The 24,830-nt window shown below is 38.5% G+C and overlaps 1 protein-coding gene across 4 annotated transcripts in view; it reads left to right on the plus strand.

Moving 5' to 3' along the window:
• Positions 1-24,830, plus strand: part of CLSTN1 (calsyntenin 1) — a 61,610-nt gene that overhangs the window by 23,936 nt on the left and 12,844 nt on the right. Inside the window, exons 3-11 of one of the 4 annotated variants that reach the window (XM_037881474.2) lie at positions 6,892-6,921; positions 8,092-8,287; positions 12,181-12,389; positions 13,553-13,702; positions 13,807-13,992; positions 16,517-16,765; positions 20,325-20,446; positions 21,814-21,976; positions 24,043-24,093. In XM_037881474.2, the coding sequence (XP_037737402.1) occupies positions 6,892-6,921; positions 8,092-8,287; positions 12,181-12,389; positions 13,553-13,702; positions 13,807-13,992; positions 16,517-16,765; positions 20,325-20,446; positions 21,814-21,976; positions 24,043-24,093 (1,356 nt within the window). The remainder of the gene's footprint in view (positions 1-6,891; positions 6,922-8,091; positions 8,288-12,180; positions 12,390-13,552; positions 13,703-13,806; positions 13,993-16,516; positions 16,766-20,324; positions 20,447-21,813; positions 21,977-24,042; positions 24,094-24,830) is intronic. The other 3 variants (XM_037881475.2, XM_037881476.2, XM_037881477.2) reach the window with 3 other exon arrangements.

The following is a 24,830-nucleotide window of genomic DNA, read 5'->3' on the forward strand; positions in this document are numbered from 1 at the left end:
AGCTATTGGATAAAACGTTAGTTGTTTGAAGATAGGCTGTTTTACTTTTTACATGGGAATAATGGCTTTCAGTTTCAGAAAGAAATTGTTGCTGACGACTATGTTTAAAGATACAGTAGCCAACAATGGGATACAGCTATCCCACAGATAGTCTCTTTGCTTGGGCTAGATATAAGAAGATTGTGTTTGAAGGACATTTCGCGTTTTCAGCTCTCAGCCCGAATGAGATGTTTGTCTGCAGACACTTTCTTGTATAAGTAAAATCTTAAAGAATCTAGAGTTCCTGTAAAATAGTTGGAACTAGAGGCAATTCAACATTCTAGGCCTTATCAAGTTTAGGAATTTATTTTTTATTTGCAGCCTGGCAATAAAGACTGGAAATGATATGCAAATGAACTTACTAAATCAGCAGCCAGCTGAAATGTTGAGTATTCTAATTGTGTCAAGTGTTATGGATGTACTGGTCACAACTCCCTAGCTAAGAGTGCACTTACAGCAGGGATTTAACTTCTTTATGTGTGAATATAAAGCCTGTTCTGCCAAATACATAGCGCTTACACTTTAAGTACAGAACTAATTTTACAAGAATTTACAAGACAATCCACAAATTTATTTGAGCTGAAATTAATTTAAAACTGGGTCCTTTGACACAGGATGCTAAGCTTCATCGTCTCTTTTCCTTGTCAAGAATGATCTTAACAGGATGATACTCTTCAAACTGTCTGTATAGCTAAAAGTAACTGAAATCTTATGTATAGGCTATAATTTGAAGAAGTAGGCTGTAGCTGAGTTATAAATGACTATATCTAATTGTAGCTATGTAAACTATAGACAGGGTCAGTTCAACAGCTCAGGTAATTTTTAAGAGGAGCCATTGTCACCCTTCTTATACAGCTAATTTACATGAAACAATTACATTGGTTGTAATAAATCCACGATAGGAAGACTAGATAACTTGGGGGCAATGTCTTTTAAAAATCAGTTTAATCTGGGACCATAAACACTTAACATTATCATGATTTTAAAAACTTATCATATGTCTTTACAGGACAGAGTTAAGATTCTTTGGTATCTTAATGTCTTTGGATTTCTTAAGTGTAACCATAACCCCTGAATTTCGTGAGTTTTGTAATGATTGGTTTTGAGAAAACTGCGGCATCCTGTAATGGTTCACCCTTAAATTAATGATATTTACATTCAATCTTTAAACTAAATTAAAATGTAGTTTATCTTGGAATTGGAGACTGTTCTAATTTACGAGACCCTCCAACAGCTAACTTAGAAAGATACTTATCTATAGCAAGAACAGACCTAATAAAGTTCTAACCGTCTAATTATTGGTCTCCTCACTTGTGTGCACCTGTCCTTTCTAGTACAAGGGAAAAGAAAACCATGCATAGAGAGGTGGCTCTCAATAAGAGTATGTAGATCAGTTACCAGCTTGCTCCCTCCCCAGTGGTTCTTAACCATGGGTCTTCTTAGAATTCCATGTTGTTCTACAGGTATGCACACAGACTATTAAACAAAAAATAATCTAATAATGATATAGGAAGACAGACCTTCAGTCCTGTTGATTAGGAAAAGAGGATAGGACTTCTTTCTTACTGTTCAGAAATACTTCAAATGCTTGCCTTAATAGTAAATTGATGCTATGCAGTAGTTTGTAAAAGCAACAGATTAGGTATTCTGTATCTGTTGGGCAGTAAATGTCTTGGTACATTTAAAGTATAATTAAGCTTTAAGAAAACACTTGCAGGATATGTTCATATAGCATATCAAATTTGTGAAGGGGAGATTCAAGATTAGAGCATCATGTTATTTTACAAAACAACTCCTGTGCAGTGGTAGCAGTAAAAATATGTATGTAAACCTGCTTTACCTTAGCAAGTGCCTGTGACAATTGTAAGTTAACTTAATTGTAAGTTTAAATAAACATTAATACTGTGACTTCCAAGGAAACTAAAATTAGCTAAGTCCGAAGGGCAACAGTCTCAAATTGGCTAAGATCCTAGACTTTATATGGTGTACATAAACAAAATATGCCGAGGGCTTTCCTTTATGTATTCAGAGCTGGTGGACTCATATATTTAAATTCCTGATGAGAAATACATTATGAGAATTTCTAAAAGTATTTGTCTAGCATTAAATAGGACAGTACTCCAATTTCCTTTTGAGGAGTGAAGATGTGGGCGTGGTGCTGAATCAGCATGATGACCTATTCTGGATAATACTTGGTGGTGACTTATGCATATCTTAGAACAGAGAATAGTATTGTCATTGTCCAGCATCATTTTTGTGGGTGTTTAAGTGAGAAACCCTGTTAGAACAGTGACAAAATGTTGTCATAGCAAAACAAAGAGCTTCAGATTAATTGTTTTATTCTGCTTTAAGTGGTAAAGACTTAAATTGGTTAGACATGCACAATTTGTGTTGCCTAAAAGAGTTGAAGTTCTAATAAACTGCCCTTGCTCGTAGAAATTAAACCACTTCTTAAACTCTAATTTGGTTTTAAAATATTTAAACTGAGCTATTTAACCACTCTGATCATCCTCCATGTTATCCATCTTGAAACCTGTCAATATGCTTTAATAATGCATTGACTTGTGGGACAAGGAACGGCAGTATTTTATGATTCATTAATATTGCTTTGCTCACTTGAATTGCACTATGGATGGTTCCCAGTATTATGGCTTAACTATGATTACACATTCAAAGAATCCCAGGTGTTTGAAGCTAAATGTGATTATCCAAATATCTGCTTCCAAGTTAATTTGAGTGATTGGACATATGGAATATAGGATATTTAAATAAAAGCAGGGATCTGAATGTGGTCCTACCAAATTGCCTTGTCTTGCTTTCTGACGTCAAAGTAGTCTCTGTGTAATAAATCTTGCTGATACCCTATTGTGTATCATGGGAATGCCTGGGAGGATGACTGACAAAGCTGTGCAGTGAATCCTGTGTGAAAGCACTTCTACACTACAAATCTAGCTGTTGGGAGAATATGGTCAAATATAACTTTTTTTTTCCTGGGACAATCACATTTTGAGTATAAATGAGATCAAATTGTGTTTAAAAATCATGCTAATGTCTTAAATTCTTAACATACAAGGAACTTCTATCTACACTTCAATAAGGAACTATGCTTTTATGATGCTTGTGGCACTGGGTCCCTCAAAACTCTTCAATTTGCAGTGTTGATGGACTTTAAATGGGTTTAAAGTAGGACTTTGTTTGAGATGAGCCACTAGTGGAATTAAGATTCTTCAGCATGATTATAATAGAGTTTTTAAAAGGTAGTTAACCACTCTTAAACCATGTTATTTAGCTTTCCCCATATTAATAAATATAAAGAGAGCCCCCACAAAAATATTTCTTGGACTAGGAATCTTTGTGTTTAGAGAGTACATGTGTATGCAACTCTGAAAAATGCTCTTGTAGCATCTCTGTTCATTCTCTTGAAAAACAAAAAACACATCTGTTAGCCCCTTCCTGGAGATGCGTGTAACTCACATTTTCCAGTTGGTGACTGCTGTTGGTTTTTCTCCACACTGTACTGCCAGCCCTTGTTTGTTTAGGGCAGGGAACTGTGCTGACGTCCTGTCTGCAGCCTGCTAATGTGTAATGCAGCAGTCAGCTGGATAGTGGCTCTAAATAAAGGATAGGTTGGGTAGATGAATGGCACAGTTTGTATAAAGGGTGAGCTTCCAAATGACTTCCACGCTTCAAAGTCCTAGTAATAGAATGATACATGTCTGGAATTTGTTAGAACATATTCATACTTTCCCTCTTTGGAAGAAATGTTTTTCTCTTTGGAAGGGAGCTGGGATGAGATGCTGACACCAGTATTTTAAGAAGAATTTAGAAATTAAACTCTTTATGCCCTCTAGTTCTAATATTTTAAAAACTAATTTTCAGTAAAGTATTTTACATCAAAGTACAGCATAATACCATGAGAGCCTAAAAAAAATTACTCTCATCAGAGCGTGCTGCAACAAAACAGTAAAAAGTTCCATGATAAAGAATGCCCTTAAGGAGACTGGATTATCTGTTTTCAGGCTTCAGTAAGGTGGATATTTAATCTTGTGTTAGTTTATACTGAACTGTATCAAAGTTTTGCTTAGCTACAGAGATGAAAATTTATCAAATGATAAACTAATATTCAACATGCTAACTGATTTCCGTTCCCTTCTGGGTGTGGCAGGGATGGAAACATGTTTCACCTCAATTCCAGAATGAGATAAGAAAGCTCTGACAAAAAGCTTTGCTATATGAAGTAGATATAATGTAGCATGGTGCTTGTTCTTATTGGGCCGGTTTAGTGCTTGATGCATTATATGGAACTTAACTTTGCTGTGTCAGGATGAAGAAATTTACTAAAAAGAATAATCATACGAAAGCTCTTGATATACCAGGCTCCTGAGTTTTGCTGCAAAATCTCAGTTATTAGTTGTACTGATTTAAGGTGCATGTTATCCATGCGCCAGAATATTCATCTGCACATTGTCTTGTCCATCTTGATATATGCTCTGTAATAATACCTTTAATTTGGAGGGAGAAGAGGGAGCCTGCACCCTTGAAATATTTTGTACTTTAGGAAACTGAAATGTTCTGTTTTGCTGCTTATGGTAGAGACCATTTGGGGGGAAATAGCTGGTATTATCTGACAAGCTCTCCTCAAACTTGAAGCTGCATATGGTTTGTTAACAGCAATTTATCGTAACTAACAGTTCTTTATGGGCTTCAGCTTTTTGATGCATAAGTCCCTTTCTTTGTAATGTCAGAGTTTTTGTTCCATAATGTTTTTTAAAATGGGCTTTTTATTAAAATAAGATCTCGTTACAGTGAAATGGTAAAAGTTAACATATTGGGTAGATTCTTGTTCTGATAAATTGAACTGTAGTATATCTTGAGCAGAGACTTTAATACCCTTGGGAGTATCTGGAGACACATGAGTATTTATCAGGAAGATTAGTTGTGGATTACTGTAGTGGAGGGATGCCAAGGAATGTAGTACTTGAAGTGCCTAGTGGCAGAGGTTGGCATTGGTGCTAGAGTTAGAGTTCAGTTCGTCAAGAATTGAACAGCTTTTTTTTTTTTTCCTCCTAATAAAGACACTGTCACATTAACGCACTTCAATACATTAAGCCCAATAATGCGTGTTGGGGTTATTCTGCCATATCATGTCCCTGCGGTTATGTAGTCTTCTGTAACCTTAATGCCTTGCTCAGAATGCTTGACTCCCTGGGTGGGGTGGGGTGTGCTCAGTATTTAAAAGCATGCAGTTGTGTTATAGTCATTTTTCTGTAGCTTTAGCCAGGAATTTAAGAAGCGTCCAGGTTTTTTGAATAATCATGTTGTTAAAAATACTTCAAAATTCAGGATTATACTTATGTAAAATACCTTGGAATAGTTTATATGGAAGCCCTAGGAGATCATAAACCTGGTCCATTAAAATAAGGAGCTGATTATAAACCTGTGGTCTTCAGGGATAACTTCGTAAGAGGTGATTTCAGAAACTAGCTCCTTTATAATAAGGATCCACTATTTAAAAGTGAGGCATTCTGCAGTAATTTTTCCTTTATCCTGTAGGATACGGGTGCTTTAGTATTGAACCAATATTTTGTCTTGTACTTATAAACATAGCATTGGTCTGTTTGCTGCATAGATAATCTCTTTTCAGAGCCAATATTTAGAAGTTTACTATTGCACACTTATGTATTACTAAAATAAATGAGAATTAACACTGGTTCCACTTGACTTGCATATTAAGAGTCGGCTTTTTCTGTAACTGCATTTCAGATCAAAGATCATAGTAGTCAAAAGTGTAATGTTCAACAGTGTGTAACAAGTGCAAGTTCATAGTTTAATACTATAATTTCTATTTGGATAAAGCATACTGTCAGCTGTGTCTAGTAATCATGTGTCCAGATTCAAGAAGTTAAGCGGCTGGGTGTGGCTGGGTAAGAGGAGTGGAAATTATTCCTTGTTCATTAAGTCTGGAAAATATGCTTGAGGGTATGAAAAAATGGGGAGGGGGAAAAAACAGGTGTTCCCAAGTTAAAGCTTTTTTTATGTTGAGTGCGCTGCTTAAGTTAACATAAATGTTCATTTTAAATCCTGAATTAAAGAAATACTGTGAAGTTAAATTTGACATTTGAACTTAGTTTGCAAACACAAGTTATTATAGAACCTATACCAATAGAAATGTTTTCAGGACACATAAAAATCCAGTGGCAATGAAGAAATCTTTGCTGTCTGCAACCCCATACATTGCATCATTTAGTATGAAAACCTGGTGGTGAAACTGATGAATGTTTGCATTGTTCAAGCTGTGAGAAATGTTAACTGTAAATAAACTTCATTATTGGTGAAATGTAAATTAGATTTAAAAAAAACTTTAGAAACCTGAAGTGGGGATAATAACCTTAAATACAATTTTAAAAAGCCAAAAAATTTTAAAAAGCCAAACCCCTATTCAGGATGTATCCCTTAAATAGAGAGACTAGTACACACGAAGTTCAGTGAGAATTCAACTTGATGGAGTTCTGCAAAAACACAGAAGTTCACTTAGTATCTACCTGTTTAACACATGAATATCCAGTTTTATCACCAGTACCCAATAAGGGAATATGAACTCTTTTTACAATCTGAAAGCAAGTATTAATTTAACCTGAGAATTTCACAGTGTATGATAAACTGAAGGCTGAGGTTAAATCACATTAGTGAATGAGGCTCTAGATTTGTAACAGTTAAGACCACTGGAATTTGTTCATACAATTTTGTCCAAAGCTTTTCTGTGTAATGTGTGCATCTTTGACTTTTTCCTTATTTGCTCCCTCTTCAGTCTTTCCTGTATTACTGACTTGGGTTTATCTTTTCTCCCTTTAGAGAGTTTTGAGGTGACAGTCACCAAAGAAGGTGATAAAGGGTTCTTTCTATCCCTTTTATGAATATTAACCCACTAACTTTGGTTATGAAATGGGGAATCAGCACCTAAACAGAAGATCCTGTCATGCTCTTTTACCCCCATTTTATTCTCCCAGTTTTTTTCTATTTTAAAATATATTGATAGAAACTGTTATGTAGCCAAACCCTTGGTTAGAAATATCTTTAAATCAGACATCCATTTGAACTGTTTGGGATTATATTTAGGATATATGAACACTGCAGTTAAGCTTTGGTTAAAAAATAGTACTTTCACTTGTAGCTTACATTTTTGGGGCATCTTAGGTTTCTCCCACACATTTTGTGAAGAAGTAATATAATTGCCAAAACATAGCCACAACCTGCAATACACTTTCCTCACTATATGATTAAGTAGTAATAGTAGATCTGATTTATAATCCAGTTTATAAATAGTTTTAGACATAATAAAAGTGATTTACTTTCTAGGTTTCTTTTTTAGGTCTGTTAGAAAGAAAAGTCTGACTAGAAAGGAATATCTAGTAAATCCCTCTACATGAAATAGCTGTCAAGATTTAACATAATTGGTATATTAGTAGACAGCGTTGAAATGGATGCCTGAAAAGTTGGTATTTCTACCTTTCTCATTCAGTAGTTTATTTTGATTCCCTAATTTTAGCCAGGTACATTGCACAGGAAGACTTTGTCCATTTGATCTGTTGACAGAATTTCTGTAATTGTGGTGCTGAACCTCTACCTGAAGCTTCTTCACCTCTCAACTTGTAAATGTGCATTTTAACCTTCTGCTTTGGTCAAAGTAAACAAGCTGCCCAGCTATTCCCAGTAGCTTGGCATAGAAGATCTTACCAGTGGCCTTGGCTGTATGCTCTCATAAGATCTACTCTTACCCTAGAGCTATCTCAAGTACTCCTGTGAAATGCCTGTCTACGTTTCTCTTTTGTATTCCTGCATGAATGGATGCAAAGTAAACAAGTTGCTTGGAAGGCAGACATATGCTTTTTTTACTAAATTTCCCAGAATTCACCCATTTTAAAGCACAGTGCTCTTGCTTTGTCCACAGACCCTCACAAATCCCTGGCTGCAAAATACTGAGTCATTTACATTTGAAAATGCATGGAGAGGTTTTTGACTGAAATTCTAACCTGTGCTGCTTTGAATCTCTAGGTGAGATTTGTGGATTTAAAATTCATGGGCAAAATGTCCCCTTTGATGCTGTGGTAGTGGATAAATCCACTGGTGAGGGAATAATACGCGCTAAAGAAAAACTTGATTGTGAACTACAGAAGGACTACACATTCACCATCCAGGCCTATGATTGTGGAAAAGGACCAGATGGAGCTAATGCAAAAAAATCCCACAAGTAAGTAAATCTGTGGGTGGCTGAGGGGAAGTTCAGTTTAAGTAGTCTTCTGATTGATGTGGCCTATAGCCTGTATATTTGAAATGAACGTAAATCAGGTGGTTCTGAAGGTTAAAAATTATATTAATGCAAGTGGTTCAAAGCAAAACGAGAATTGCTTTGAAGTCGCTACATGTAAATTCTAGGGTGTAGTGACTTATTTGTCCTTTGACATATTGACACCTCTGGATGTTCCACAGGAAACTAATGTGCTAAATTAGGCTAAATTGGAAATACTGAGGAAAGCAGTTAAAATCCCATAAGAGCAAGGACCTCCAAGGGAAACTGAGCTGAAAGAGTAGTCCAAAGAAAATCTCTCCAATAGGTGTTAGTATTGTGGAGGGGTAAAGGAACACATGCTTCTATAATTTCCAAGCAGCCTGAATAGAAAATCAAATTGTTGGTTTAAGAGTCCTCTCTTTCTAGATTAAAACGACACTACCAAAGCAATCTGCTCTTTATGTAGATGGAAAGGAAATAACCACATAGTAACATCTGCTTTAAAAATAATACAGCACTTTGGAAGAAACATCTGTACAGCATGTGGCAGACTACTGGTAGTGCTCAGGGAAGAAGGGTATAAACAAGATGAGAATTGGGTCAGGAGGAGATGTGATTACTTTCCTAGCTATCAAGCATTCTTACAACTACAATACCCACCTGCGGAAGTGAAGAAACAGATTGATAGAGCCAGAAGAGTTCCCAGAAGTCACCTACTACAGGACAGGCCTAACAAAGAAAATAACAGAACGCCACTAGCCGTCACCTTCAGCCCCCAACTAAAACCCCTCCAACGCATTATTAAGGATCTACAACCTATCCTGAAGGATGACCCAACACTCTCACAAATCTTGGGAGAAAGGCCAGTCCTTGCCTACAGACAGCCCCCCAACCTGAAGCGAATACTCACCAACAACCACATACCACACAACAGAACCACTAACCCAGGAACCTATCCTTGCAACAAAGCCCGTTGCCAACTGTGCCCACATATCTATTCAGGGGACACCATCACAGGGCCTAACAACATCAGCCACACTATCAGAGGCTCGTTCACCTGCACATCCACCAATGTGATATATGCCATCATGTGCCAGCAATGCCCCTCTGCCATGTACATTGGTCAAACTGGACAGTCTCTACGTAAAAGAATAAATGGACACAAATCAGATGTCAAGAATTATAACATTCATAAACCAGTCGGAGAACACTTCAATCTCTCTGGTCACGCAATCACAGACATGAGGGTCGCTATCTTAAAGCAAAAAAACTTCAAATCCAGACTCCAGCGAGAAACTGCTGAATTGGAATTCATTTGCAAATTGGATACTATTAATTTGGGCTTGAATAGAGACTGGGAGTGGCTAAGTCATTATGCAAGGTAGCCTATCTCCCCTTGTTTTTTTCCTACAAAACCCCCCCCAAGACGTTCTGGTTAAACTTGGATTATTGCTGTGCACATTGTAAGATGAGCTATTGCCAGCAGGAGAGTGAGTTTGTGTGTGTGGTTTTTGGAGGGGTGTGTGTGTGGGGGGGGGGGGGGGGGGGTGAGAAAACCTGGATTAGTGCTGGAAATGACCCACCTTGATTATCATGCGCATTATAAAGAGAGGTTTCAAAGAGGGATGGGCTATTACCAGCAGGAGAGTGAGTTTGTATGGGGGGGGGGGGGGGGGGGGGGAAGGGTGAGAAAACCTGGATTTATGCTGGAAATGTCCCTACTTGATGATCACTTTAGATAAGCTGTTACCAGCAGGAGAGTGGGGTGGGAGGAAGTTTTGTTTCATGATCTCTGTGTGTATATAATGTCTTCTGCAGTTTCCACGATATGCTATGCATCCGATGAAGTGAGCTGTAGCTCACGAAAGCTCATGCTCAAATAAACTGGTTAGTCTCTAAGGTGCCACAAGTACTCCTTTTCTTTTTACGAATACAGACTAACACGGCTGTTACTCTGAAACCTTTCCTAGCTATATATCTTACCTAAGGTAAAGGGGATACAAGCATGGGAAGCCTTTTCGTAGGGAAAGATGCTGTAGGAAAAGTGATATTTAGGTAAATGAAATATTTGATGATACAATCAACTATTGAAGAAATACTCAAAAGGAAAAGATTACAAACCACTTCAGAGACTGGGTGGAATTCTATCCTCTGTAAAGTGTGGCTTCATGTGACTCCCTCTGCACAGCAGCTGTTCATTTTGTAGTAGAATTTGCAATTTTCAGCCACTTTTCCCCATTGCTGCAGGAGATGGACCAAACACAAAATGGCAGAGTCCTGTGGCACGTTATAGTCTATAAGGTGCCACAGGACTCTTTGCCGCTTTTACAGATCCAGACTAATACTGCTACCCTTCTGATACCAAACTCAAAATGTAAATGCCAGTTCCCACCAAAAGGAACATTGGCTAGATACAAAAGGGAAGACAAGCGGAGTCAACAGTTTAGAGCAAGCCCAGTGCATGGGTAAAAAAGCAACAGCACTGGGATACTTGCTTCCTAGAGCATCAATAAATGACTGCTTAAACCCACCCCCGGTGTCAAAAACTGCACTTTCACTTTGTGGGTGGCTAGGCTCTTAGTCATCAGCTCTGTATTGCTCGTTCTCTTGGTGTTGAAATATGTTACTCTCATACAGATTATTGAGAATGTACTATCCTGAATGTCCTTAACTGATGTGTGGCAATAAAGTTAATCTCTTCCTGCTGATGAAAATGTATCCTGCATTAAAGAAAATTTAAATGTCTAGTGAGTCTCTTTGCACTGCATTTGTTGGCCATATTGGCTAAAATAAGCCCCCTTTTTAAAAAGAGAAACTCTTAGGTAAGCATTAGAAATATTTACTTCTGGAGGATGGATGCATTAATAAAATGTTTCTCTCTAGTGTTTTTACATTCCTGACACTTGTTCCATGATTCACACTTTGCTCTTTGTTGTTTTCTTCATTGACACATTTTTCCATTCTGTATTTACACACACACTGTGACAAGTACAAGAGGAAAGGCACTGTGTCCCAGACTTTCTGGGATTACTTGGCTCATGATAAAATATTTTAGGTGGGTTTTCTGCTATTTTCATAATCTCTGACCTTTCACTTCCACCTACAAAAAAGAGCTAATTTTGTTTTAGCTGACTTACACAACTTGGTATATTCTTATTGAAACAAAACTAGTCTAATGTTCTTGATTGAGCCAGTAGTCTGAAGCCTGACTTCTAATTGTCATTTTATATTTGTTTTCCATAATAAATTGTTGATTAAAACATAATATTAGGTGTAGTATAAGCTTGCTGTCTGATGGTGCATGATAGCAGAAAGGGATAGTAGCGTGTTTGAAGCACACAATTAATAATCCGATATTGAGGTTTTATTCCCAGTTTGCCACAAATTTTAGTTTTTTAACCTTTCTTTGCCTCAGTTTTCCTCTGTAAAATGGCAATAACTTACTTATTGCACAGGGGTGTTGAGGACTTATTACTCCTGGGGGAATTCTGCACCATTGTGCATGCGCAGGATTTATGTCCCCTGCAGATTTCTTTGCTTCCCTGCAGAAAAATTACTTTCTGATCGCTCCTTCAGCTACAGGGGGAGGAATCACTGTACATGGAGCTGCTCCCCCACCAGCCATGCATCCAGACACTCCCGCTGAGCCTGACCCCCTCCCCCTCCCCCGCACCCAGAACCTCCCAACGAGCCCCACTCCCCCTGCTCCTGGGCCACCCAGATGAACCACAAGCACCCAGATCCCCAGCGTACCCCCAGATTTCAACTTACATTCCTATGTTAGTTGAGTGGCAGCTCTCTAACATTCCTATTTCACCCAGTGTTAAAAGCTGACCATTCTGTCTCCTCTCCAGAGCAACAGTACATATTCAGGTGAATGATGTTAACGAGTATGCTCCGGTGTTTAAAGAGAAGTCCTACAAAGCAACAGTTATTGAGGGGAAGAGGTATGACAACATCCTGAAAGTAGAAGCTGTGGATGCAGATTGTTCTCCCCAGTTCAGCCAGATATGCACCTATGAAATTGTAACTCCAGATGTTCCCTTTGCTGTTGACAAAGATGGTAAGAACCAAGGGGGGGGAGAAATTGTTCTAATGTGGTACTTTAGAATAATGTTTCAAATTTGGTCAATGTCAAAATAAAATTAGTGCTTCAGAGTATTCTATTACAAACTTAAATCACTCCATTTTATAATCTAGTTCTACAGTGTAACTGAGCAGACATGTTTTTGTGAGCATTTTAGAGTCCTATTTGAACTGTATATAATATAAAGTAAGTTGTCTTTCACCGTTAGTATGAACCTCGCTATTTCACCTCTCTAACATATCTAGCTTCCACAAGTCTACATTCAGTGCCACACTCAAATAGCAGTGACTTCAAGTGTGTTTGCTGCTTCTGAAATTTTATTTTGTTGGAAAGTGTTGTGTCCGTGTTCCCCCTTCCCCCCCCCCCCCCCCAACATTTTAGAACCCAGGGACCAAAGAGAGCAGTTTCTAAGGCATTTGCTGTTTTGGTCAGGAAGGACAGTCTTTTTCAAACTTCTGTAGCATGTTTAATTGTGGGCTTTATTGAAGAAGCTGGTGCCAAGTTCAGGTCTTATGGGATGTTAACCATGAAGTACAGAGCCTATGGTCTGCTGCTGTTTTGTCTTTTAAAAACAGCAATGTAGATATACCATGTTCTAAACCAGCTGTTAAGATGTTTCTTTCTATAACTGTTCTTCCGTATTTAGGATTGGTTTTACAAATAAACTTTTTATAAAGCTTGAAAACACCATGTAAAACCTTATTTAAGACACAGAGAGGGCTTGAGAGGTTACACTATGGAGTGGAGGATGCTGGGGTCAATGAAAAGTACAAATTTAACTTGCTCCCTGAACTGTGAAGGCCACATACAGTTAGAGTTCTCACTCCTTATCTGCAGACAGTTAAATCTTTGGTTTTATTAAAAGATTTACACTAACATAATGAGCTGTAAAAAGCCAGTGCTAAGACTGCATCTGCTGCTGTATTTATTTGTGTTAATCTTCTGGGTTTAATCTTAAAGAATTGAGTTTGCTGTTTAGGATATTACACCCACATAAATTGAGGGAAGGGTTAATTAAAGCTTAATTACATGTTACTATCCAAGTCTTAGCACCTGGAGGGGAAAAAAGTATACTTAATGAAGCTGAATATAAAAGATGAACATATATTCACTGTTAATTGGCTCTCCACTTTTGCCAGGTTATATAAAAAATACAGAAAAGTTAAACTATGGCAAGGAGCACCAATATAAGCTTACAGTAACTGCATATGACTGTGGGAAGAAAAGAGCTGCTGAGGATGTATTGGTGAAGATTAGCATTAAGCCTACATGCAAGCCTGGCTGGCAAGGTTAGTTCAATCCCCTCCTTTCACCAGCTGCTATTACTTTACTGCAGTTAAACACTGGTAAACACCAGAGATCTCTAATCTTACTTCTTTGTGTGGATATACAGGCTGGAGCAAAAGAATGGAATATGAGCCTGGGACTGGTTCTCTGGCTCTATTCCCTAATATACATTTGGAGACCTGTGATGAACCCATAACTTCTATACAAGCAACAGTTGAACTAGAGACTAATCATATTGGGAAAGGTTGTGACAGAGATACTTACTCTGAGAAATCCCTTCACAGACTCTGTGGTAAGAATGCATTGATTGGTTTGAAACTGAGTAAAAGTCAGAATAAGGAATATCAAACGAATGGGCAGACTCAATAACATGTCAGTACAAAAGTTGCCCCAAAATCTTATCTAGCAGACCTTTATATACTTGGTGAGTCTGACTGAACTTGATGTTTTCAAATGACTATCTCATCAGAGAAAGAAGAATCATTGTGTAGTCCCCTTTTAACCTCCCTATTCTCCTATTTTGGGCAGTAATTTCTCTTACTGGTGAAAAATGCTCCAGAATTGAATGACTGGGGGTGTGTGTGGATGTTCATCATTATTGAAATGTTCATCATTATTGCCTATTTTTCAAGATGCAGGACAAATGTGGGGGTGTCTTTTCAGAGGCCGTGATGAAGAGATGGATTATAAAGTGGAGAAAATAAATCCTGGAATGAAGGACTTCACTTAAACCAGCTAAATCTATGCTCTGTTGCATAGGGGCTAGAGGGCCCTTTTGCATTCACCTATGCTATGATTAGGAGGATTAAAATTCGTGAGCCCCTCCGATGCAAAATGAAAGGATAGAAATTATGGGCCAGTCTGTCAGTGATGTTCAGCACCTTCAGTTGAAGTCACCCAAGAGCTGTGGGTGGCTCAGCACCTCTGGAAGTCTGGCCATATGCTTATAATGGCCTGTGTTGCCAAACCGTCTTATTGGGTGTGAGAAGGAAATTCTCCTCCCAAAATGTTAACTGAGGCTATGTCTACGCTACAGTTTTGTCGACAAAAGTTATGCCTCTGTTGCATGTCCGCACTGTGCTCACTGTGTCGGCAGAGTGCATCCATATTAGCAGCTCTTGCATTGACACAGAGAGCAGTGCACTGTGGGTAGCTATCCCTCTGTGTGCAACTGGCGGCTGGGTGCTTTGGGAAGGATTTGCAATGCCTCATGGGCAGGTATAGCATCACATGATGCAGATTTCTCAATCCCATCTTCCATGTGCGTCCAACTAGGTTGCCAGCCACTTTTCAACTGAAGTGTCGGGGGAGAGTATGTGTGGGGGAGAGACAAACTAGCATGTACTGGGGGAGTGTGTAGGTGAGAGATACTGTGTGTGTGTTGGGGGGAGAGTGAGTGTGTCGGCGTGCTGTCTCTTTAAGTTCAGACAGCGACTGGAAGCAACCAGTCCTGCGGCAGGGAGAGGGGGACACTTCCCCCCCCATATTAATCACCGCCTCCCTCCCTGGCTCTGCACAGCAGTTGTCCTTGCCCCCTCCCCCTTCCAGCAGTAGCCTGTCTGCAGCTGTGTTCCTGTTGCCTGGGGAAAGCAGGATTTTGGGTTAATGATTTGCTGTTTGCTGCCATATGCTTAGCTGTCAGAACTTCCCAGAGATTTAAAAACAGAGGGGTGCATGCCTGCGTAGCTGTATGCAGTGCAGCAGAGTTCGAAACAGTGAACAGAGTGGTCATGGTGGGCATTGTGGGGTAGTGGGGGAGGCCAATTATGGCGACATAATGAATGGCAGTGTCTACACCAATGCTTTGTCTCTTTAACTTTGCCGCAAAAAGCTCTATGTCCCTTGTCAAGGTGGCTTTATTTTGTCGGCAAAACAAGAGTTTTGCCAACAAAAGTAGCATTATAGTATGTACATCTCTACTGTTTTGTCGGCAAAAGCTGCCTTCTGCTGACAAAACTGTGTAGTATAGATAAGGCTTAAACTTATTCTCTGTCCCTTATCTCTCCTCTTTACACTATTGTCTTTATAATGGTGTAAGTTTTACATGAGCAATTCTGCTTACTCAGGGGCTGAACTTGACTTGTATGTAGGTTTTAGCTGGATACATGTGTGCAGCAGTCTTATTATCTGCTGAAACTTTAACCAATAACATCCATATTTGTGAAGTTTACTTAATATTGTGGCAGTTCCTGAGCTGCTGGCACTATTAATCAATGCAGAAGTCTGGTGTGCTTCACTGTGACATCAGTTACCCTGGATTTGGAGTGCTGAGTAAACAGAATGCTGAGCTTCTTTTAGGGAGTGGATATTTTGCATGATTAAACGTCCATTCTTGTGACTGATTTGGGCTCCAAAGGGAATCTCATCCAGCCCTCTTTAACCAGAAGAAGTAAAGATCTCAAGACTGGTAAAGAGTTATAACGGGAGAAAAGTGGTGTCATCCTCATGGCTCAGGAATTCAGGAGGTAAAATGCCTTAATGTATGATCTTATGACTCCTAGCATAAACAGTGACAAGGAAGCTCTAGGTAGGCAAAGCCTAGAGAGCAAACGTTGTTTGCTAGATTGGATCTCTACCAAGAGGTTAAATGGCTGGAACAAGTAATTCAAAGCTGTTAGGCCTGACCATGTTTAACTGCATTGCAATTTAATTTGAAATTGCTTGGTGCATGACACTAATACAGGATTCTTACAGCTAATGCTGAAAGGTTAGCAATCAAAACAAACAAACAATTTGGTTTGACACCAATTCTTAGATTCCTTCTGTGTATTTTTAGATTCCTTCTGTGTATTTTTAGTAATATACTTTTATTGTAGGTGTTTCCTCTGGCACAGCTGAGCTGCTTCCCCCTCCAAGTAGCACTGCTAACTGGACAATAGGACTTCCTACTGATAATGGCCATGACAGTGACCAAGTCTTTGAATTTAATGGCACTCAAGCTGTGAAGATTCCAGATGGCATTGTCACAGTCAATCTAAAAGAGCCCTTTATGATTTCGGTGTGGATGAGGCATGGGCCTGGTACCAAGGAGAAGGAGACAATACTCTGCAATTCAGACAAAACAGGTTTGTAAATACTTCAGTTGTAAACAGTCTCTCTTTGGTTTTGGTGATATATTTGTTGCAGGTCACTCAAGGCTCTTCTAGATTAGATTCACTTTGGAAGCAACAAGCCACGCTGAAAAACTCACTTTTATTCTGGAGTAATGTCCAGGTAGGGAGTTATATTGGTATAGCTAGAACAGTATAATTATACAGCTGTAGTTCTGCTGATCAATTTTCCTGTGCAGACAAGCCCTTAGAGTATTTAGTTTTAGTGTAGATAAAGGGAACTTGATACCAGTTTCCTTATACTGTAGAGATTTTAGCCATTGTGATATACCAATTGATCTGGCAGTACAATCTGTTTAGATTGTGTTATTTGAAAGAACCTCATTCTTGATACCTCATGACTGTCATGAGGCTATATGCAGTAGGTTTAGCAATATGGATCCTCACTGTTCTGTTTTGTTTTCTTTTTTTAAAGAGGATTGAATGTGGAATATTTGCTTCTAGGGGAAAATAGCTCTCTCCCTCTCCTTCCACCCCCTCCGTGGTGAAGCTGCTCTTATCCTTTGAATAGTTTCTGTGAATGCTTCAAATGCCATTTTGAAGATGGTATTTGTGATGGCTTCGGTCACAGAGACCCCCTTGGGACTGTCACCTGTCATGCTGAATTTACCTCTGAGCCCGTTTTCCCTGCCAGCTTGGGACTCCAGAACCCTGCCTTGTTGAGCCAGACATGCTAGCTTGCTGCAACACAGACCAAGGTCTGGTCCATGACCCCAAAGCTGCAGACTTTAACCAAAAACTGCTCAGCAGGTCACCTATCTCCAGCACCCAGATCCCAATGGGATCCAAACTCCAAATAAATCCATTTTACTCTGTATAAATCTTATACAGGTTAAACTCATAAATTGTCCCTCCTCTATAACACTGATAGAGAGATATTCACAGCTGTTTGCCTCCCCTGGGTATTAATCACTTACTCTGGGTTTATCAATAAACAAAAGTGATTTTATTAAGTATAAAAAGTAGGATTTAAGTGGTTTCAGGTAATAACGGACAGAACAAAGTAAGTTACCAAGCAAAATCAAACAAAACACACAAGTCTAAGCTTAATACATTAAGAAACTGATTACAGGTAAATCTCACTCTCAGGGATGTTTCAATAGGTTTCTTTCACAGACTAGACTCCTTCCTAGTCTGGGCCCAATCCTTTCCCCTGGTACAGTCCTTGTTAGTTTCCACAGACATCTTGGGTGAAAAGCAGGGACTTTCTCATGACTGGGACCCCTTTTTTCTGTTCCACCCCCTTTCATATGTTTGGCACAAGGCGGGAATCTTTTTGTCTCTCTGGGTTCCCACCCCTCCTTCTAAATGGAAAAGCACCAGGTTTAAGATGGATTCCAGTATCAGGTGACAGGTTCACTTGTCCTGTGAGACCCCCCTCCATTCTTCCAGGGCTGGTCCGCACGTATACAGGAAGGCTTGCAAGTAAAGAAACGATTTACAACCAATTGTCCTAGTCAGTGAGAGCCATCAAGATTCTAAACCACCATTAATGGCCCACACTTTGCATAATTACAGTAGGACCTCACAGTTATATTTCATATTCCTAGTTTCAAATACAAGAATGATACATGCATACAAATAAGAGGAATATATTCAGTAGGTTATAACCTTTGTAATGATACCTTACAAGATAACCTTTGTAATGATACCTTTTGCCTGAAGCATATTCCAGTTACATCATATTTACACTCATAAGCATATTTTTACAAAGCATATGGAATGCAATGTCACTGTATTGGTACAAAAGAATATCTGATAACTCTTCTTTCGTAATTGCTTGCTGATAAAGTACAAGATTCTTGCCTTTGTTAGCTAGAGCAGGGGATTTGTTCAGTGATTTTTAGAAGAAGGCATTCTGGGTAACAAGCTGTCTGGTCTCTCAAAGGAAGCCAAGCCAAAAATACAAGCAAAGCAAAACAAAACAGGCCCCCTATCATTAACAGAATTGAATTTGATCAAAAGAGAGAGAGACATCTCTTTACATCTGATCTAAGAAATATTTTTCAACCTACTGTTGATAGTGTCTACCTCGTATCAAAGATCATTCTTTGAAACTTTTTTGTGTGTGTTTGCTTGAGAGTATCAGATAGGATCAACAAAGAATCCTTGGAATTATTGGAATCCTTGAAGTAATTTGAATGGAGAAAAAATAAACTTAGTTTAGAGTTGTGCTCTATTTTAACAGGGAAGGGGGGTGTACAGAGGTGGTATGCAGCATATTTCCAAAACAGGCTGCTTTTTCTGCACAGTTATGCATATTCCAGTATTGTTTGAGGTTGATAATTTCTGAAATTATGAATCCCTTTCATCTTCTTTTCAGCAGGATATTATACAGTTTGTTTTTTTTAAAAAAACTAGGTCTCTTATGTTTAATCATAATATGTTTCTATTCATAATACATTTGTGGTGTTGGGATGGGAAACTACAAGGTTTGGGGCTTTTCCTTTCCCTCCCTCCTTGGCTGATTTATGCAAGATATGGGTAACCTGAATTAAAATTACTTCATCCTCACTCTCACTTCCTTGTATCTCCTAACATCTTCCTTTTATATTTAGTTTAGATCCACAGTTCTCAAACTGTGGGTCAGGACCCCAAAGTGGGTCGCAAGCCCATTTTAATGGGGTTGCCAGAGCTGGTGTTAGACTTGCTGGGGCCTGGGGGCTGAAGCCAAAGTCAAAGTCCCACTGCCTAGGGCTGAACCTGAAGCCTGAGGGCAGCAGTACTCAGGCTTCAGCCTTGGGTAGCGGGGGTCAGGTTACAGTCTCCCCCGACCTGGGCTGAAGCACTCAAGCTTTGGCCCCCCTCCTGGCTTTGTCCACCCCACCCCCTGTGCAGCAGGGGTTGGGCTTCAGCTCTGGCCACCCTGCCAAGGGCGGTGAGGGTTGGGTTTCAGTCCCCCTTCCTGGGTCATGTAGTAATTTTTATGTCAGAAGGGGGTCACGGTGCAGTGAAGTTTGAGAAACCCTGGTTTAGATTAATTCTTTAGGGCATGGACCATGTGTGTTTAATATCCTCATAAAGCATCTTTCCTACCTATAGTGCTATATACGTGGTAAATGGTGTTAATTAAACAGCAAGACATGCTGTTTAATTGGTAACAGAAGATTTTTCACTACCCACAATTTGAATTTTGTTCGATTTTCTCCTATTGGTAGGCTTACCCCTGTGATGCTTTAATCCTAGTCCTTGGTTGGGAAGGGGAAGGAAGAACACGTGTCTTATTAGCTATGATGTTATCAGTATTACTGTTGGATTGTTTAGGAATGGATGACCTAAAACTGCTTCGTGGGTACTTCTTTTCGCTTGAAGCTATAGCATGCTTGATTTCTTTTAAATCTGTCTCGTGGTCTCATTTGTGAAGCTGAATAGTATCCTGTAGGACATAATAGCACATTTACATATCAGTCATGTAGTTTAGGGTTACGTGAATTCTCAACTATCGTTTCCAGTTCTAGAGTTTTAGGGCACAGGGCAATGGGAAAGAGTAACATTAATGTAACCTTTTGTGCAGATATGAACCGGCACCACTACTCTCTTTATGTACACAATTGCCGACTTGTTTTCCTCTTCCGCCAAGATCCTTCAGAGGGAAAAACTTACAAACCTGCTGAATTCCACTGGAAACTGAACCAGGTGAGTATGAAAAGGGTACTTGTTAAGAAATTACAATTTAAGTATCCATAGGAGCCTAAAACAGCATGATAGTTTTACTTGTAAATTAAGTTTTTGTGGCAATCCAAACTCCTTATTCCACAGTTTACTAAAATAAACTGAACTGTGTTTTATAGTTCTAAAGTTTCAAGGCCATATTCTGCTATCCTTATTCATGTAGAGTTACATCTTGCTTCTGTAGTGTCCCTCAAGAAGTCAATGGGGATTAGTTACGGAATACAGTTCAACTCCGTATGAGTAAGGGTGGTAGAAACTAACTTTAGGTGAGTAAATTAAGTGTTTAAAAGATAGGAACCAGATTTGGTGGAACTTGTCTCCATTGAACACAATAAAAAATGAATGACCATTGTACTTGCAAGTATTCCCATGTGTTTATAACAATTAAGTATTTGTGAGCATATGACTTTTTTTGTAGCCAAAGAATGTAATAAGATAATAGATAAACTTTTTTTAATTTTGCACACTGGAAGAAGAATTTTCCTCACACCATGTGCATTGCTGGCGTTAGATAAGCAAACTGACTTATTGGTAAAGCAATTTTTGTAATATTGGTAGCAGTCATGATCAGGAAGACTAACATTAGAGAGTTTAACTTTTTTTTATTAGACCAATAAATGTGAGCAAAATAAGTAAATTTGTGTGGTTAATAGCTCTCATATAGAGGTTCCTTTAACTGCTTCCAGCTAATGTTGAGGATCTGTTTGTTTGGTGCCAGTTATATAAGCAGTAAGACACATCTGAATTTCTGATGCTGGAATGTAACCACACAATTAGTAACTTTCTAGCATTCTTCACATACTGGCATATGCTGCTGTGATTATAAAATGGCCTTGTGCATGGGTATAGGGAGTTGGCAACATTCCCATAATTGCAACCAGCTTCCATTATTAAAGATCTCTGATTTTGGCTTGGGACTTTTTTTTTTTTTTCTGGAAATTGCCATATTTATATATTACACAGAATACTTCAGCAGAACAGGATGAAAATTTTTCAAACAGTGTTTTAATATGGCAGTGTACTAAGTGTACTCCAGTGACTACTTTTGTCTTTTCTGATTTCGGCTGTGCTGTGTTATAGGTTTTGTAAAAATTAAATTCATTGCACAGAAATATTTGCCCATATGATGACTTTGCAACTTTCCTTTGTTGGCAATAGAAGAAACTATTAATGGATTTAACGCAGACAAGCTTCTTTGGAAACAGCTTTGCTGTCCACAACTTTATTTATATACTTAAAAAAAAAATTGTTTCTTGGACAAAAAATTTTACTTAAGAAATAAAAGGTGGTGGAACTCTGTTTTTAAACATTACCGGTCTTTCTCTTCCTAGGTGTGTGACAAGGAATGGCATCATTATGTCCTCAATGTTGAATTTCCAACAGTGACACTCTATGTAGATGGAGTTTCATATGATCCTTTCCCAGTGACTGAGGATTACCCACTACATCCTTCCAAGATAGAAACTCAGCTGGTAGTTGGAGCATGTTGGCAAGGTAATGATTAATTTCTCATCTCCATGAATGGTTAGTTCTCTTCAGGGCAATGAAAGATTGCTTTTTACATCTCCTACAGATTTTTTCCTCTGGCCCACTATCCCATATTTCTTCTTTAATTTAGTCACCTTTTCTGGAGTTCCGTTGTACTCATCACCCATAGGTAGATATGAAATACCAAATTACATCTAGAAATGCCAGGCAGGGTTTCACTTAAGAAGTGATTTCTGTAATAACTATGGGAGTATAGTCAGTTTCATTTTTGGTAATACTAACAAAGGTACATTTTATTCTTAAGATTACTAGGCAGAACCTTTGTTTCAGATTAGGTTAGAAAACAGACTTTAGAAAAAGCAAGCTCTCATTTTTGGCCATGTTTCTATTTGAGGATTTAATTAAGTAACAGTAATGTTTTCCCTTGAGGATTTAGCCACTTGTGGTTATAAAAAGAAAAAAATAGCAGCAGTTTTATATGCCAACTAAGCTTCAATTGTGATTCTCTGCAGGCTGCTTAATGCTGATTCACAGCCTATAATACTGGTGATGCTTACTCATCAAAAGCCTGAGAAAATGGGGCAGGTGTCATCTGAACATGGAGCATTGGAAGTAGATTACCAAGGCACTGCAGTGGGCTGCTCAGTTCAGTGCATTTTTTTTTTTTTAATGCATTTTGCTTACTGATCAAGTTACTTACGAGTTGGAAAACTGCTGATCTAGCTAGAAAATCTTGACCTAATAGAACAATACTTTTTTAGTAGAACAAGTATTAGATCATAAATATTTTAGTATAGGTCTGCAAGCTTATGTCAAACTGTTGCATCTGCATACAGTACATAGGACATTCATAGAGCATGCAGTAAGGAGAGTCTTATGGTGCCTCTTTTTTTCTCTGAGATTTGAGGCCTTGGAAAGATAAAATGACAGTCAAGTGGTCAGAATAAGCATTACGTATTGTGAGGGGCCTATTACCTTTTCAATACTTGCTCATTTGCAAAATTCATTAACTTGCAACCAGTCTCCCAATCATTAGAGTGAATTAGTGAGGTTCCAGTTCACTTCATTTATTGCTATATAGGTGGATTTCAGATTATCCCTTTTTGTTTTGCTATAGTGCAGCAGCAAGTGGAGCAGTAACTAGCTTCCAGAGCGCTGCAGTGTGCCAGGGGAAACCAGAAGTAATTTGCCAGCTAAATGTCTGGAATCCTCCAAGGCTTCAATATAGGCTCTTATATCCTAACACAAGCCCAATCATTTTTACCTGTTAATATTTGTGTTCCTTTGGCCTCCACATAGAGGTTCCCTGTAGTGATGTGCATTAGCACCACTATATAATCCTTTCATTCTTTCCTGCTTCCATCATGGCTGTTGCCAGTAATGGACTTGATTGAAATGGGGATGCTAAAACTTTGGGATCGAGGACTTGTGGGTCTATCAGGGAATTCTATTGAAAACCTTATTTTAAGAGGATTATAACTCAGTCAAAGAAGAATTTTATGCAAGAGTGAAACTAATGCTTAAGGTCTTGACCTGAGAGCAATATTGTTTGCTTTACCAAACTTTATATGTAATCTAGAGCAGCCCAATTTATTTAAAGAAGATTTTAAAACTTTTCCCTCCTTAAAGTTATGCTTTCTAAATCCTCTTTAACATTTTTAGTCTACTACTCTTTTAAAAAGCTGCAATTTCAAAAATTGGCCAATTAATATATGCAGTATTATTAATTTGGTCTGAATTATTAGTCAGTAATGGCTCCTTTTGATCTGTCCATAATACTTTTTTCCTTAGGAGATCTGTTAACATAGACTTTAATCTCCGCATCATACCTGTGAAGATGGGAATATGAAGTATGCTAGCTGCTGGGTTTGGCAATGGTTTATATAAGAAAATCCAACTCTGTGTCCAAGGCTAAAACTGATTAAATTCATACCAGTTGTGAGAAGCTGGTTGGGATATAAGCAGAATATGCTTGGTGAAAGGGTGTGTGTGTGTGTGAGAAATAACTTACAAGTCCCTCACTACTTGGTCCCTTCCCCATTGTCCCTATTCTTTGTCTTGCTTTTCTACAGAATATACAGGAAATGAAAATGACAATGAAACTGTGCCTGAAACATCTGCAGGTTGCTGGAGTATTTTCCACTACTTTTTTTTATTTCATTTTTAAGCCAAGACATTGCTTCATCTCACCCATAGCATGAAATGCAGGCATTGCATTTTGGCCATTGACACCCCAACATAATCTGCTTCTGGGCTGTTTCTTCATTGTACTGTTGTTTCCAATGCTTCACTTCCTGATTTTATTTTTACTGCATATAAGTGCACATCCATGGACAAACTTGAAACCATTGTGATTGCAGTGAAGTGGTGTAATATGAGCCATTAATACAAAGTATTAGCTACACTTTTTTTTATCCAGTTTTATTCAAATATCATTGCATAGGTCGTATATGTAACCCAAAGGACAATGTGTCTTGATAACACCTAGAATTCCTAGTGGAGTACTCACTTGACCAGAAGTCTGTAAAAATGCCAGTTGGAGCCAACAGAAATACCAGCTTTTCTTCCCATTTGGCTGACGTTGCAATGTTTTATTGTTCCACGTAGTTTCAGTTGTTCTCTGGGTTTCATGTCTTGGTTTGAGATTTAATTTACTACATATTTCTAAGAGAATACATTTAGGTACTTACTATTTGTGTAAGGTCTGGAACTGCCTTGAATGCCGTAGAAGTACATACATGAGAAGATTTCTGATAGCTTACTTTTAACTTGGCAAACAAAAGCATAACAAGATCCAAGGGCTGGAAGTTGGAGTTAGACAAATTCAGTCTGGAAGTGAGGTGCAACATTTTTTAAATGA

This window comes from Chelonia mydas, chromosome 18 (assembly GCF_015237465.2).
Source record: "Chelonia mydas isolate rCheMyd1 chromosome 18, rCheMyd1.pri.v2, whole genome shotgun sequence".
Taxonomy (NCBI): Eukaryota; Metazoa; Chordata; order Testudines; family Cheloniidae; genus Chelonia; species Chelonia mydas.